The sequence below is a fragment of the Syngnathoides biaculeatus genome, chromosome 6, assembly GCF_019802595.1.
Source record: "Syngnathoides biaculeatus isolate LvHL_M chromosome 6, ASM1980259v1, whole genome shotgun sequence".
Taxonomy (NCBI): domain Eukaryota; kingdom Metazoa; phylum Chordata; class Actinopteri; order Syngnathiformes; family Syngnathidae; genus Syngnathoides; species Syngnathoides biaculeatus.
The window spans coordinates 10,315,766-10,331,237 of NC_084645.1; the positions used below are offsets into that span (position 1 = coordinate 10,315,766).

Below are 15,472 nucleotides of genomic sequence, written 5' to 3' on the forward strand. Positions count from 1 at the left end.
CCCAAGTGGAGGAGTTCAAGTATCTTCAGACGGATCGGTGCAGCGTCTGCAGTGATGTTGATGTTGTATCGGTCCGTTGTGGTAAAGAGGGAGCTAAACCGAAAGACGAAGCTCTCAATTTACCAGTCAATCTACGTTCCTACCCTCACCTATGGGCATGAGCTGTGGGTCGTGACCGAAAGAACAAGATCCTGCATACAAGCGTCCAAAATGAGTTTCCTCTCCATGGTGTCCGGGCTCTCCCTTCGAGATAGAGTGAGAGGCTCGGTCATCCGGGAGGGGCCCAGTGTCGAGCCGCTACTCCTCCGCATTGAGAGGAGACAGAAGACGTGGCTGGGGCATCTGATTCGGATGCCTCCTGGACGCCTCCCTGGTGAGCTGTTCCGGGGATGTCCCACTGGAAAGAGACCCTGAGGACGACCCAGGACACGCTGAAGAGACTGTCTCTTGACTGGCTTGGGAACGCCTCAGGATCCCTCCGGAAAATGAAAATTTGAGACCCCTCCATGATTTCTCATGGGAGAACCTGCAAAATAGCAGGTTGTTCAAATACTTATTTTCTTCACTGTAGATAACTGTCTTGTTTTGTCTCTGTCTGTCTGACTTATATATAAGGAAAGGACTTTTAGTCTGATTTTTAGTAAGGGGTGTCAACTCGTAAGACTTTCACCTTTTCCTCTCTTTGCAAACACTTCTTTTTGTAATAAAAATCCACAGACAAAATTGTCTCCTTGCTTATGGTGTCAGAAAAAGATTTTGCAAAAACACTCTGTGAGGAAAAGGAACCCAATGTAGAAGCATTGAAGTTCTCTTGAGAGAGCGTATCCCTACACAATTGATTGGGTTGCCTTTTGCTCTTTTCTGGACATTCAGCTGCCAGCAGTAGACTGTACCGGCCTATTCGTCCCATCTTAGTTGTCTGAAGTAATGTACGTTAACAAACCTCATGCCAGCTTGGCTGTGCAGATGAATCATACATGTTTTTCAATCTTGCAACACTACTGACAGTCAGTCAACTCATTGAAAGTCAAACACATCTTTAATCAAGGCATCGCACACAGTACAGAAATTCACCATGGCAGTGGCTCGCCTCCGTAGTTCAGAAATGACCCATGATCTGCCTTCGTCAGTCCACCAATAACAGACAACAAAGAAGAAACACTCTCTTCAGGAGACAGTAGAGCCTAGGAAACAAAACATTCTGTTAGATCTTGTAATCTTAAAGACAAACAGAGACATTAGTTAATGGGTCTATACCTGAAGACCTCCCATATCAGTGCGTACCCTGCCTGGATGTATCACCACACAGAGAATGCCAACGTGCCCCAAATTTGTTGCCATAGAGCGGCTCACCATGTTGACGGCACTCTGAGTACGTAAGAACATATTGGTAGCTGAATGCAAACCATAACCATATAATATTCCAGATAATTGAGTAACTAAAAATGAACGTCTCTTTAAATTGCAAATATGGAATAGAGGCAACTGAGTTTCTTGGTTATTGAATACATTTCACCTTCAAAAAACACTTCCTCAATTTAAACTTTTAGGTGAAGATTTCTCAATGTCTGGGTAATGGATGTGTCTCCTGGAGTGGTCACATGGTTGCTCCCAGTTGTAACAGGTAAATGATCACTTTACATGACGAATATATCGAAAGGAATGTCATGTTAGCCAAGGAAATCAGCTCACCATCACCTCAGAACATTTCCCCATGAGTATGTAGCCACCGTAGCTTTAGCTCATAGGTTGCTGGGACAGCACATTATAGCGTGTAGAGCGCAAAGCGGCCAGTTGGGTGACTGTTCAATGAAGATGTGCTGTTTTCATTTTTATTGTTTTATAATATAATGACTGGTCACTGGCTGCGGTTTTTGATTGCATTATAGCAACATCCTTTTTTGGCCGTTTTATCTTGGTGCCGAAACTATTTCTGTCCGAAACAAAAAAATGCACTTTTGGGCCAGGTTTGACCAAAATATTTCGGTGGCCAAAATTTCTGTGCATAACTACTGTTAATTCAACAGTTACAAAAACCATTTCTACAGTGTCCATCAATTTTTCTATATTTCGCTACCTTTCTCTATGAGCAACTCCTAGTTTTGAGTCAGAACTTATTATCAGATTTTCTTCTGTTTTGTCCACTGTAACATAGAAATGTTGAGAACATCGACAACTTTAGGCATTGTCACTATTTGCTTTTTGAAAACCAGGACTGGTCAGAAAATTCCCTACTGATAGCAAATAGGCAAAAATGAAATGTTTCAACTGTTCAGAAGGGTCACAGTAGTGCTGAAGCCAATCCGAGCTATCATCGGGCAGGAGGTGGGGTACACCCTGAACTGGTTGCCAGGCATTTGCAGGGCACATGGAGTCAGATAAAAGCCACTCTCACAATCACACCTAGGGGCAATTTAGAGTATCCAATTAATGCATCTTTTTTGGGATGTGGGATAGAACCAGAGTGCCTGGAGGAAACGGACTGCAGAACAGCAGTACACAACACACTTCCTCACCATCATTGCTAGCTTTTTCACTCTCTGGCTAAATTTTGTATGGATGTGACGTCACATTCCAGACTTACGGAACCTGCCGAATCAAAATAACATTTTAAACAAAATCTTCAGACTGACTTTGATGCTAATTTATTTCATTTCTGTTGTGTTGAGAATTTTTTTTCTAATTTTAGCTACATTTGTATGATAGAAAAAATACTGGTCATCTGGATTAGATCTTTAAGAGTAGAATAAGTCTCTAAATTAATTTAAATGATGACAAAAGTACTTCTTACCATTAATGCGACTTTTTTGCTGATATGGAATTGTTCTTTTTCATACATAAATAAATTAAACTTCATGAAGCCTTTGAGACCTCAATCCAGTATTCATGAACATTGGTCTTAATGTTTTTTTAAATGTGAAAAAGACTTTTCATATGCATAGGTAGAACCAAACATTGTCAGTACAGCAATACTCACATGCCGCAGTGTGTGGTATGTGACAAGAAGTACGTTCCAAGTTTTCACAATCAGCTGGTCTGCAGGTTTAATTTTTTTTCATTTCTCCCCACTTATGTGCACTCGCCAACAATGCTTGCCGACAAAGGCATGTCTATGTAAAAAAATTTCCGGTAGTGGGCAGTGCATAAGCATGCTGTCATTATAAACCATATTGATAGGCTGCGTAAGACTGTATTATTATAATTATTATGAGTGTACCCCTTTAAGAGCAGAGGGGGCCAGTGCCAGGTAAGATAGGAGGAAGAGTGTGTGGCAGTGCAGTGGGTCGCTGTTAGAGAAAGTTATGTGTGCTGCCAAAATGCTCAAAAAAAAAAAAAAGACGTAAGTCTGACGTCTCTTTTTTTTTTTCGGGCACGCCATCACGGTATCGACCAAAACTGCCTTGCGATCACATTGAGAACCCCTGCTGTATACAGTATGTCATTATGAGGGCTCTGCGAGCTATACGCATCCACGAAGAGTCAGGTATGACTCGCGAGCCATAGGTTGCCGACCCCTGGTCTACAGTATATATTACTAATACTACATATTATAGAATCAATAGAGCATATTAGATAAATAAAAATGGTTTCTGTCAAGAAACATTTATTTTTGCCATGTATGGAGACTTATGGGACACCCTGTATATTGAGACTCTCAGCAGGTGTGTGTTCATGTGCCTTCTTTGAGCCTTTCAACTGTACCCAAAGAGATGCCTTCTCAATTTTAGAAATGCTTCTGGTGTTGTATCTCATAAGTTTTACAACAAAGTGATTATTGATACCTTGAATGACGACGACTGGTGGTGTAGGTGGTCATACTTGCTTTTAATTTTGTTTGGTTTAACATGAAGATGTGTATCAGTGCTTCTGAAATAAAGTAGGCAAATGGATTATGAAAAAAATAGGTCTTTAGGGTTTATAGCAATTCTGCACCCCAATATGAACATTATGTGCCGCCCTTAACACTGAGGCCTCATGATGAATTTGCAGGTTGAGTTTGAGATACATTTGCCTCTAAAAGAAAAGGGAAATACTTTGAGGACAACAAGTCAACATTTTGAAAAGAGAAGGCAGATGGTTTCAAAAAAAAGTAAGGGAATGCACCATCAAACGCTCAAAACAAACTGTGGGACATCACCTGTCAACTGTTTATGACCGCTGCTATTTGCCAGTAGGCAGGTGAAGAACTCGTACTCATACACCAGTAATACTAGGCAACAAGAACTACGTTCTGAACAGCCCCCAGACACATACTCACCAGACATAATGAAAGTATTTGGGATTGTAGAACATCTTAAAATACCAAGAAACTGTTGCCTCTGTTCATCTTATTTTGGATTGGTGTCACTTGGATGACGGAGTAGCTACACAAACTATCAATCCATCCATTTTCTTTATCGCTTATCCTCACCAGGGTTTCAGGTATGCTGTAGCCAATCACAGCTGACTCTTGGCAAGAGGTGATGTACACCCTGTACGATAACCAGCCAATCACAGGGCACATAAAAAAAGATTCATATTCACATCTATGGGCACTTTAGAGTAGTCAATTCCCCTTCAATTGAAGTATTGTGCCACTGTCTAAAGCAGATAAATAACTGGAGGAGCCAAAATTTACTTCAACTAAACCAAGATAATTGATTTTAACATTAAAAAAAAAAAGGATTGCTGTTCATAAATACATGGACTCACTATCTTTTAAGCCCAAGTGTCATCCCTACAAACATTCTAAAATAGACATTGAAATGAAAAATACATATAACATTATTCACTTCAATGTCTATCCGAAAAAATGAATGTGTGCGCTGTCATGATCCTGCCGCTCCAGCACGAGCTGTGCGGGTGTCCGCGCAGGTGCTCTGATTGGAAGGTGCACACCTGCGCCTCATGCAGCCTGATGATGCTGTGGATTTATATGACCGCGATGACAACTGGCTGGCCCCAGTTCGTATGATCTTCATGTCCCATTCGTGTGCTCCGGTATCCCTGATTGAACCTGTGTGTACCGACCTACGTCCGTTCTCCGACCAACCTTGTAAGCCTGACTCCTTCGATACTTCTGCCTGCTTTGATTGTTCCACGGTGCGCCGACTCCTGCTTGCCCGACGTCCCAACTACCGCTGCTGCGCCGGACTGCCTGCTCGATCCCCTACCTCTGCATACAATAAACGTGTTTCTTCTTGAACTACCTTGCGTCTTCCGAGATCCTGCATTTGGGTCCTACTCTCGTTTCCAATGGGACGTGACATGCGCAAAGTTGCAGAAGTGAGATTCTACGATATCCAAGTGGTCGCCATATTGGCTGCATCCTCCGTCCGTGACGTCACCTGGACATCGTCAATGAAAACACGCGGTGCACCCTAACTATGGGAGACAAACGCGCCCATTCTGACACGGAAGCTCTTTTCGAAAAGGAGAACACCACACAACCAAGTAAAGTTACCAGGGCTATATTACACTATTGTTTCGAGCCCTCGGGGCAATATTACACTATTGTTTCGAGCCATATTCAGATGATATGCGATCACGGCCAAACCGCATCCCCGTCCGATCCACTTCCGCGGCTCATCCCAGCCGGCCGGTGTGGCTTATGACAGAGCCGAGCGGTGCTGCTTTAGGGGGCTGTTCATAGACGCCGCAGTACGCGATCAACAACACAGTCGAGCCGGGATGCTTTACTGCGCGCACGACACGGAGTGAGGTATTCTCGGCTGGGTTCTTCAGAGCCGCCCCCGTCCGCAAAGCCAGACGCGCAGCCTTCGCATAAGCCTTGAATGCCTAACGCGGCGCCTCTGCCGGTGTGGCTGAATTTCGGCGCCGTGGTGGCATATGATGGAGCCGAGCTGATCTGCTTTTAGGGAGATGTTCATAGCTGCCGCAGTACTCGAAAACGGTCCAGCTGGGGCGCATTACTGTGCGCATGCAGCTGAGTGAAGCATTCTTGGCTGGGTTCTTCAGATTCGCCGCCGTCCGCACAGCAGCCCGACGCCGTCTGACGCACACATCGACATATTTCGTACGCGGATCTTTTGTTACGTTATGAGAGACCGATTACGTGGTCCGCCCCAAACTATTATTTTTTTTTAGTAGCTGTATACACACCTGCCTGTTATTTGGAACCCACGAAGCTCTCGTCCTCTGCACCCGTGCAATCCATTTTTCACGACGAACTGAGTCTCTTGCAAACTTATGAAGGGTAAATCCATTCTCCCGAGTGTTCACCAATGCAATGAGCCGGCATTTTGGCTAACACGAAGGAACAACGAGCTTCCTTCCCGGAGGTAAAACTAATGGAAACAAACGAGTCCACTTGGGGGTGCCGCTGTCTTTTACGTCACTTCCTGCTTTTTCTTGAAACAAATCCCTCGAGAGGATTTTCATGGCGGGAGTTACAAAAAGCTGTATACGTCAAAATCATGATTTGTGGTGAAAAAACACTTGGGCCCATATTGGCTGACGTTTTTTCATTCATAACATACTAAAAATCATCAATTTCATGACAGTAGCCCTATAAAAAGCAAAGACCATGTCCGAAACCTTGGTGTTCTGATAGATATCGACCTGACCTTCAACAGTCATATCGAATCAATTACTAAATCTGGCTTTTATCATTAACATATCTAGAGTGAAGGAATGTATGTGTCAAGCAGACCAGGAGAAGCTCCTCCATGATGACGTCTCAAGTAGACTTGACTATTGTAATAGTCTTCTGATTGGCCTCCCAGAGAGGAGGATTAAAAAGCTGCAGCTTCTTCAGAATGCTGCATCTTGGGTTGTGACCAGAACAAAGTGGTCAGAGCATGTATCTCCACTTCTAAAGTCTTTACACTGGCTTCCCGTCAGTTTAAGGATAAATTTTAAAGTTCTGCTACCGGTCTATAAATCACTAAATGGTTTAGATTATAACTACATAAAAGAAATGCTAATGGAATACAAAACCAGTAAAGCTCTGAGATCAACTGACTCAGGTCTAATAATGGAGTGCTCAGTTCAAAGCAAACATGGTGAATTAGCATTTAACTATCATGCTCCAAAAAATGAAATACAGTAAATTGCCAACAGGGGTGATGACAGCCTCATGTGTGTTTTCAAATTCAGATTAAAAACTCTTTTTCTCATGCTTGCTCAACCTTAGACACTCTGTAGGGGTACCATTTAAAGTCGCTGGCAGGTTCCCCTTTGTTAAGTTGTATAGAGCCCATCACAGAAGACATGTTAATGACAGCTGCCCTCTGGCTGCCCATGCTCATGTTACCAAATTCCCCTCTGGAAGCAGCTTTCCTTAGCAAAGGAAAAAAGGCCTGTCAAGAACAAAGAGAACATTTCTTTAAATTTTCAATGTGGCTCACATGACTACTGTAAGTACTCTCAAAATAGCGTTTTCCAATCTTTATTCAGCCAAGGCACATACTTTACATTTGAAAAACAACACACCACTAAACAAAATTGTTATAAGAATTATTATACTGAGAACTAATGATGATCTTGTCTCGATTTAATCACAAATTTACTTGGTGTGAAACCTGGGCATGTTAAGCAGTGGTAGTTCTTGACCAGTTTTATTCGAGGGGCCTAGCTAAGGCAATTTTTTCAAAGGGGCAGAGTTTTAAAACACACAGACAGACATGCCCACACACAATCACATACACAGTCTTTATTTATGGTACAGTATTTCATAATTGTTTTAGTTTTTCTTTTAACTTTATAACAATTAACAATAGTATTCTCAAACTTGACTTGACAGCAAATTAGCTGAATCTAGACATCAATGAATCGCATATTCCTATTTTTAAAGGTAACAATGTCCAATAGAGAGGAACACACAACATTTCCACAACATTGCTATTCTATTTGATGAACATTTAGAGTAATCCCTCTCTACTTCGCGGATAACCTAGCGCGCATTCAGTGCAGCACGGACCCCCCCAAAAAGACGGATCCCTACGTACTAATGCGCCAACCCCCAGCTCGGCAACATGGACCAATGAAGCAAAAAAAAAAATATAAAAGGAATAAAAAATCTAATAAAATAAAATAAAAATAAACGCCAGCATACATTAGTACAGTACTGTAGCGGGAAGCCGTATTGATAGGATATAATGCGACATCCCCAGCGAGACGACAAGGACCTACAAAGCAAAAAAAACAAAAAACAACCACCATTTACTCCTACTTCACGGTTTTCGTGGGTGGGTCTGGTAGCAATTAACCACGAAAAACTAGCGATTACTGTATTATGATAAGCCACTGCTATAGACTCGCGTTGTTTTGTGTTGTGGTAATTTTAGGTGGAAGCATGCAATCAATTAAAGATGACATTAACGCCTGCCTGGTCTGACAGGCTGGTGTGATAATTTAGCAAGTTGACTAACAATTTTTTGACCACAACCAATTTCTCTGTAGTCCAGAGCAATTGCTTGGTTCTGACTACCTCTTATCAGGTGGATGGTAACTTAGTGCGGGGTTTTTAAATAAAATGCACTAGAGAAACCCACTAGAATATTGATTTTAAGTGACATGCACTAATTACGCCTTTTGTGTCAGTGCAAAATCACACTATTAATATTTACAGTATATACTGTAGTCCCAGAAGATCAGAATAAGAATCAGAATCATCTTTAATGGCCAAGTGTGTAAACACACACAAGGAATTTTTCTCCAGAAGTTGGTGCTGCCCTGGTACTATATACAGCACACCTGTTTTCTTCTTATTGTGTTGAACCCTTAAGTGTAGGTTGTACAAGTGTGCAGTTAATGTGCATGAGCTGCTGATGTTGCTGTCTTACCTATAGTAATTGCACAGTGTTAAGGGGGAATTAACCCCTCCGGCCTCCGCACCCAGAACCACCTCTGCTCTGAAGTTAAATGTACGTACAGCAGAGCTACTCACAGCAAGCCGTGACTCGTTATACAGACTCTTTTCACAGGTTAATTATACATTCTCCCATCAAGTTGATCATTCAATTCCTTTTGTCACTCAGTAGAGGAACAAAGATTGAGTTTTTTTGTTAGATACATAATTTTCTGACCAATTAAGTGACATTTGATAATCATATCCTACAGCACCTGCAATGATTTATCATGGTACACGAATGAAACACAACACAATGGTTGGGAAACACCGTTCTAAAACATTTAGATCCCCACTCAATTATAGGTGGTGGTTGGATGGTTAGATCTTTACCTTAGTGATCATCAGAGGAGCCACAGCATTAGTGTGGAAGTTCTTAATCATCTTCTCAGCAGAAACAGTGTGAAAGTCACCCTCCACGTTGATAGCTGCGTTGTTTATGAGGCAGTTTAGACCTTCCTTTTGCAGCAGCTCTTGCACCTCTTCCACACACTTCTGGATGCTCTCATGACTTTCTACATCTAGGAGAAGACCATATCACCGATGATTTTTAATTTTTTTTTTTAATGGGATGTGTTAATGTCTCCCTGAATCTTCGAAATTTCTATCTCAGTGACAGTATTATTATGAAGAAACTTGGTATGGAGTTTTGTCGTGGGCCACATTGTAGTTGTGATTTCCCTGAGATGCCCTTTATGAATGTGAAACCAGAGAAATGGTTAATAACATTATAATATTGCATATGCACAACAAATACAGTAGATGAATAACAAATACTGAAATCAGAAGTCAAGTACTGTTTTTAACAGGTACTGTAAAAAAAAAGGGCGATCAGTAGCAAAAACAAAACATATTTGCAATAGTTGAAAATTATTTATTACATATAACAATTTCAAATTTTGGTACAGATTTTAACAAGGATCACAGAAGTTGATGCAAATGATTGGCATCCTTGGGCCACATAAAATTATGTAGCAGGCTGGATCTGGCCCCGGTGCCTTGAATTTGACACCTGTGCTGTACAGGGTGGTTATAGAAAGATTATTGCAAACCGAGATGCATTCACATTCACCTAAGCCACATTGGGGGTGATGCATGCTACAGAGAGGCAAAACGCAGAAAAGGGCCTGACAAACAGGAGGAGATGAAAGACTTTGGAAGCCAGTGTTTAGTTTGCGATGAATATTCACACACAGCCACAGGAAACAATGTTGACACAGCCAACCGCACAATCATGACCAATCCTCAGCAATGACAAATACAAAAAGGCAGGCAAAGACATTTTGGTATTGCAGTGGTGCTTCTACTTACGATATTAATCTGTTCCGGGAATCATTTTGTAATGTGAAACTTTCGTAAGTAGAAACGCATTTTACATGTAAATTGCCTAATCTGTTCCAACCCCCGCCCCCGACCCTCCCGCTGCCAAAAATAAGCGTTCAAATTGTACATGATGGAGAGAATAATAAAAAATTATGTTCATTAACCTTTAATGTTGAGTGCATGATGAGCAAAAATTAATAAATTCCATAAACTATAAGGTCAAAACAAACTTTAACATTAACTTTCAATGTTTCCTGAAGTACCAATCCAGGGATGTTTGCCTTTGATGGCTTTTAATAATCCTGCGGAAATGTGCAACGCAAATGTCATCCAGGTGAGCGATCGCCCGATTAGTTAACACATTTTCCGAGTTAAAATAAGATCCTGGTAGTGAACCAACTTAACGATGTCCTCTCTTCTCCGTCCAAAGATCCTCATGGTGAACCAACTCATCGATGTCCTCCTGAGCCTTTCCCAGCGAAACAATTTCCTCAACTTCAGGTTTGACGTTCAATTCCAATCTCTCAAGTCGAGGAGCAACAGCATGAGGCCACATGGTAGCAGCATGATGACACTGGCTATCAATTTCTTGGGACCCACGGTGAAAAAAGATGAATAAATGAATGACTAAAGATAAAATACGGGATGTTTATGTCCGGTTGAATCCAGCGCCATTTTTTTCCTTTCATATCTTGAATGTATTTTGTAACTCAAGACAAATATTTCCAGGGAGGCTTTTCGTATCCTGAATCTTTTGTTCGTAGAGACTTTTGTAAGTAGAGGTACCACTGTCCTAGTTTATTATTCAGCGGCAAAGTGGAGCAGCTGTTAAGTGTTGGACTCATGGAATTTACATGTTCTTCCCGTGCCTGCATGGGTTTTCTTCGGGCACTCCGGTTTCTTCCCGCATCCCAAAAACATCCAACATTAATTGGACACTTGAATTTGCTCCTAGGTGTGATTGTGAGTGCGACTGTTGTCTGTCTCCATATGCCTTGCGATTGGCTGGCAACCAGTTCAGGGTCCCCTGCCTTCTGCCCGTTGACAGCTGGGATAGGCTACAGCACTCCCGCGACCCTTGTGAGGATGAGCGGCTAGGAAAATGGATGGCTGGACTGATAATTTAACCCTAAGCCAGCAGTTGTCATGATCCTGCCGCTCCAGCACGAGCTGTGCGGGTGCCCGCGCAGGTGTGCTGATTGGGAGGTGCACACCTGCGCCTCATGCAGCCTGATTATGCTGTGGATTTATATGACCGCGATGACAACTGGCCGGCGCCAGTTCGTATGATCTTCATGTCCCATTCGTGTGCTCCGGTATCCCGGATTGAACCTGTGTGTACCGACCTTCGTCCGTTCTCCGACCAACCTTGTAAGCCTGACTCCTTTGATACTTCTGCCTGCGTTGATTGTTCTCCCGTGTACCGACTCCTGCCTGCCCGCTCACCTACTCTCTTCGCCCGACGTCCCAACTACCGCTGCTGCACCGGACTGCCTGCTCGATCCCCTACCTCTGCATATAATAAACGTGTCTCTTCTTGAACTACCTTGCGTCTTCCGAGTTCAGTCTTTCCGTGTCCCCGTGCATTTGGGTCCTACTCTCGTTCCGATGGGACGTGACAGAACGAACTGGCCAACACAGGACCCAGCAGGAAAGACCCGGCGTCGTCGGGACCGACGCAAGGTAGACCGTCTGCCAGAGGACCAAGCCTGTCCGATCCGGGTAGGCTCCCTGATGTCCTCCGCTTCCGTGTCTTACGCTCCGCCAGCGAGGTATGAATACGTCCCGAACACGACCCGTCTGGCTCCTCATATTCTTCTGGACTCTGACTTTTCGGAATATGAGGAGGACCGTGATTTGTATGACCGGCTGCCTGAGTACAACTCGACGCCCGGTAGGTTGAAATACACCAATCCGTTTGAGGGAACCCGCTTGGCCATCTACCCGGGACCTCCGCGTGGCGGCCAGAGGAGACGCCCCGGCCGGGCGCTCCCTTGTGCCTCCCGCTGCGCGGCAACGAAGACACAGTCCTCCCACTCCTCGTCGGCAACGGCGAAAACCTCAGACCCGCAGCTGGTGGCGAAGCTTCCAGCCCAGAGGGAGGAGGAGCCGCCAAATCACGAGGCGTTCTACCGTGAAATGCGGGCGGAGATAGAGCGGCAGAGCGGCTCTCACGGCCCAGGTCCGGCACGGATTGGCGAACCAGCCGAGCTACTCTGACGTCGCAACGGCGACGGACTCGCTGCTGATGCAGGTTCACGTGGCAGTTGGAACTGACCCGCTTCCGAGACACGCCCACGTGTCAGTTTCGACTGAGTCTCCGCCTGCTCAGGTTCACGTTGCCGTGGAAACCGACCCGCCCCCTTGCCAAGTGCACGCCGCAGTGGGTACGGACTCGCCACCTTGCCAAGCGCACATAGCTGTGGAAACTGACCCGCCTCCTCGCCATTCCCACGTCGAGGTTTTGGCTGTTCCGAGCAGGGTTCACGCGGCAGTCGGAACTGACCCGCTCCCGAGACACGCCCGTGTGTCAGTTTCGGCTGACTCTCTGCCGACTCTCGTTCACGTTGCCCTGGAAACGGATTCGCCACCGCGCCACGCCCACGTTGCTGTTTCAACGGATGCACTGCAAGCTCACGTGGCAGTGGGGACCGACCCGATGCCGCCTCACGTTGCTGTCCAGGAGGTGGCGACGTCTCCACAGCCGCTTCTCGTCCGTGCTCTGGAGTACCAGTGGCGACCGGCCCGCGGACGCTCCACACTCCGGCTCTGTCGGCGACGAGCACGTCCATACGTTCCCGTCTAGGAGGTGGCGACGGTGACACTGACACTGCCTTCTCACGTTGCTGTCCAGGAGGGGGCGATGGTGTCGCTGCCTCCTCACGTTGCTGTACAGGAGGGGGCGATGGTGTCGCCGCCTTCTCACGTTGCTGCCCAGGAGGGGGCGATGGTGTCGCCGCCTTCTCATGTTGCTGTCCAGGAGGGGGCGATGGGGTCGCCGCCTTCTCACGTTGCTGTCCAGGAGGTGGCGATGGCGATGGGGTCGCCGCCTTCTCACGTTGCTGTTCAGGAGGTGGCGATGGCGATGGGGTCGCCGCCTTCTCACGTTGCTGTCCAGGAGGGGGCGACGGTGGTGCCGCCTTCTCACGTTGCTGTCCAGGAGGTGGCGATGACGATGGGGTCGCCGCCTTCTCACGTTGCTGTCCGACAAGAGCTGGGGAGTTCTGATGAGCCACCCCGGAGCTGGAGAGACTTCGGGATGGCTGTGATGGTGGCGGTCATGGCTCTGGTCCTTCTCTCCATCATCCTATTCGCTCCAGATGGCTCCCAGCCGCTTCATGACTTAGCCTCATTGGTGACCAATCCACGGCTGCCTACTGACCAAGCCTCGGTGGCGACCAATCCCTGGTTGTTTGGCAACTACGGTGTGGGAGGTTCTCGTCCGGAGCAGTGGCCTGCCTCGTTCTGGTGCCTGCTTCTTCGTTTGGTTCCTCACAGAGGTCGTCCGGCCGAATCACCCCGTGGGGACCCTGGTGCTTGGCGTCCAGGTCGTCCTCCTGACCTGTCCACCCGGACGCCTTGTGTTTGGTGGCCACCAGTCTGGGGTTCAGGGGGGGGGGGGCGTGCCCTCCTCCGGACCCCCTTCCGCCCACCCCTGCCTGTATTAATAATTATTTTCTGTTTCTTTCGTTTAGGCACGTCTGGGAGCCGTGCCTTTGAGGGGGGGTACTGTCATGATCCTGCCGCTCCAGCCTGGGCTGGGCGGGTGTCCGCGGTTGCTCTGACTGGATGGTGCACACCTGCGCCTCATGCAGCCTGATTATGCTGTGGATTTATCTGACCGCGATGACAACTGGCCGGCCCCAGTTCGTATGATCTTCATGTCCCATTCGTGTGCTCCGGTATCCCTGATTGAACTTGTGTGTACTGACCTTCGTCCGTTTTCCGACCAACCTTGTAAGCCTGACTCCTTTGATACTTCTGCCTGCGTTGATTGTTCTCCCGTGTACCAACTCCTGCCTGCCCGCTCACCTACTTTCTTCGCCCGACGTCCCAACTACCGCTGCTGCACCGGACTGCCTGCTCGATCCCCTACCTCTGCATATCATAAACGTGTCTCTTCTTGAACTACCTTGCGTCTTCCGAGTTCCTGCATTTGGGTCCTACTCTTGTTCCGATGGGACGTGACAGCAGTCAACATAAAAAAAAGGTTTGATACGTAACCGATGCAACCAATTGGTGGAAAGGGGCAGTCTTGGCTAAAAATTGATAAAGCGGATATAAAACTGGGTCTAACAGTCATAGCTGTCAGATGGCCCTTTTCTTGACACTCATATGACAAAACCAAGGTATTTCTTTTAAGGAAATTGGCACTTTTAGACTAAGTCCATGTTAAAAAGCCACTCATTGGTGGTTAAAGTAGAAAAAAATACGAAAACCCCGACAACTAGGTGCAATATGACGAGAGTTGAGAAAATTTGGATCACTTAAGTGAGAAGAAAAAAAACTCCGCCCTGCACTTTGCTCTTACCCAGAGATGCGACATAAATGTGGTACTTCTCGCCCATTTCATGAAGTTTTGTTTTAAAATCAAACACATATGGTACACCATTATTTGTTACTTTTTCCAAGCCCCCTCATGACATTTCAAATCATTCAGGCTTCAAAAGATGACGTTAACACTGCATGCAGAAAGTTTGTACCAAGAACCAGAACCAGAATCAAGAAACAATTGTGTGTGCCCCCGCACATTTTTGAATTTTGTTCTCAAAGTTGTTTTTTTTTTTTTTTTTCCCCCAGTAAACCTTACTTTCACTCCCATAAAGAAGTCTTAGATTTTCTCCTAAATAGACCATAAGGTGCACTTGGAAGTTTTAAATTCTCTCTTAGATCGACAGGGCACATGCTGAGTCCCATAATCTGTAAATGTTGTTCTGTGACTAGTCCAATGAAGTACACCTGAACACACTGGTTTACATTGTTAGGAGTCTTGTGTTTTAATGTGAATGTAAGCTACCATATGATGGCGCTCACGAGGCAGTGAGAGACAATTGCAATTTTACATTTGTAAGTAGAAAAGCTTACATTGTCCCACATATTGCTTATACAACAACATTTCCAGGTTTTGGAACTTTTTGCACACTGCTGTCCATTTTGGAGAAAATATAAGACTTTTTAGTGCATCTTACAGTTGCAAAAATATGGTACAAAGGTGCTCTACTTTAACACTGCATCCATTATTTGCAGATTTTTTTTTTTAAATTCTCGTGGGGGTAAGGAACGTAACCCCCGCGATTA

The 15,472-nt window shown here is 45.3% G+C and overlaps 1 protein-coding gene across 1 annotated transcript in view; it reads right to left on the minus strand.

Annotated features, from left to right (window-relative positions):
• Positions 1-14,748, minus strand: part of syt19 (synaptotagmin XIX) — a 35,148-nt gene extending 20,400 nt beyond the window's left edge. The window contains exons 1-2 of the mRNA XM_061822886.1: positions 14,706-14,748; positions 9,185-9,372 (exon numbers count right to left, since the gene is read on the minus strand). Of these exons, the coding sequence (XP_061678870.1) occupies positions 9,185-9,372; positions 14,706-14,742 (225 nt within the window). The 5' untranslated portion in view covers positions 14,743-14,748. The remainder of the gene's footprint in view (positions 1-9,184; positions 9,373-14,705) is intronic.
• Positions 14,749-15,472: the final 724 nt, after the last annotated feature.